General features: G+C 28.2%; 1 protein-coding gene across 1 annotated transcript; it reads right to left on the reverse strand.

The window, feature by feature from the left end:
• Window positions 1-69: 69 nt before the first annotated feature.
• LOC103311807 lies at window positions 70-794 on the reverse strand (the record flags this gene model as incomplete). The annotated part of the gene is made up of 2 exons (XM_008191519.1): window positions 70-653; window positions 738-794. Coding segments are annotated over 2 exons (641 nt in total), but the record flags the coding sequence as incomplete, so codon positions are not given.
• Between the last annotated feature and the right edge of the window lie 474 nt (window positions 795-1,268).

The raw sequence follows: 1,268 nt of genomic DNA on the forward strand, positions 1-1,268 counted from the left end.
CCATTTTTTAAAATGTCTGGTGTTATGGTTTTCTTTAATAACATTTTGTAAAATTGGAGCAAAATCTACTTTAGTTACAGCCGCCATTGAACAATTTTGTTTCCTCCACTCAAATACTCCTCTTTTCCAACCTTCTTTGAGTGGGCGAAAAGCAGCTACGTCGGCTGGTTGTAATATCCTAGTCGAATTAGGGTATAGGGCAACTAAAATAATTTGTAAGTCAGAACAAAGTGTACTAAGTTGATATGTGAGATGACTTTTATGGCCATCAACAAATAAAATTACAGGTAGTTTTATGTTATTCTGTAGTAAAAAAGGATGAAAAATATTTGCAATAAACTCATAGAACGTTTCAGATTTCATCCAACCACTGTCAGACAGACCAATTCCCCAGTTAGTCGGTACTGAGCTCAAAATATTTTGAGGAATTCTTTTGTAATTGTACACAACCATCGGGTGACACATCACTCCAGCTGCACTAAATACAAACATGACGGTTAAATTTTCTTTTGAATTCCCTACTGAGACTTCATATACATCTTTACAACCCCTGGGAGCTAAAACTGCTTTTGTTTTGGGACACAAGGAAAACCCGGTTTCATCACCATTAAAAATTCTTGTTGGATCACTCAATATATCATATAAACCTTCTTCTTTTAAATACTGTTTAATACCTTCAAACCATTTTTTTATATCTTGTTCACTAATACAGGCACTTGCAGCTGTCACATGCTCACTTGTCCTGACAGATATATTTGGATGACGCTTCATGAAAGATTTGTACCATCCAATACCTATAAAAAGAATAATAAATGGTTATAATAAGATAAAAATGTATTTAAAATTTGAATAAAAAATCATTTTTTATTGAAAAATCTAAATAGAATTAAAGCCTGGTTGATTAATAAATGTAAATCGGATAAAAAATTCCAAATTAGATAAGAAAAAAGTCTTATATGAATAAAAAAAAAAATTAATTTGAATAAAAACCATTTTTTTATTGAAAAATTTAAATTGAATAAAAAATCCTTCCTTAAAAATAATCCAAATTAGATTAAAAAAAAGTCCAATTTCAATAAAAAAACTTATTTGAATAAAAAAACAGTTAAGTAAAAAACAATCCTAAATCGGATAAACTATTCTAAATTGGATAAAAAAGTCTAATAGGAATAAAAAAAATAATTTGAATAAAAGACCATTATTTATTGAAATATCTAAATTAAATAAAAAATCCTTGTTGAAAAAAAATCCTAAATCGGATAAAAAAA

The sequence above is a fragment of the Acyrthosiphon pisum genome, unplaced genomic scaffold (genome assembly GCF_005508785.2).
Source record: "Acyrthosiphon pisum isolate AL4f unplaced genomic scaffold, pea_aphid_22Mar2018_4r6ur Scaffold_20096;HRSCAF=20789, whole genome shotgun sequence".
NCBI classification, from domain to species: domain Eukaryota; kingdom Metazoa; phylum Arthropoda; class Insecta; order Hemiptera; family Aphididae; genus Acyrthosiphon; species Acyrthosiphon pisum.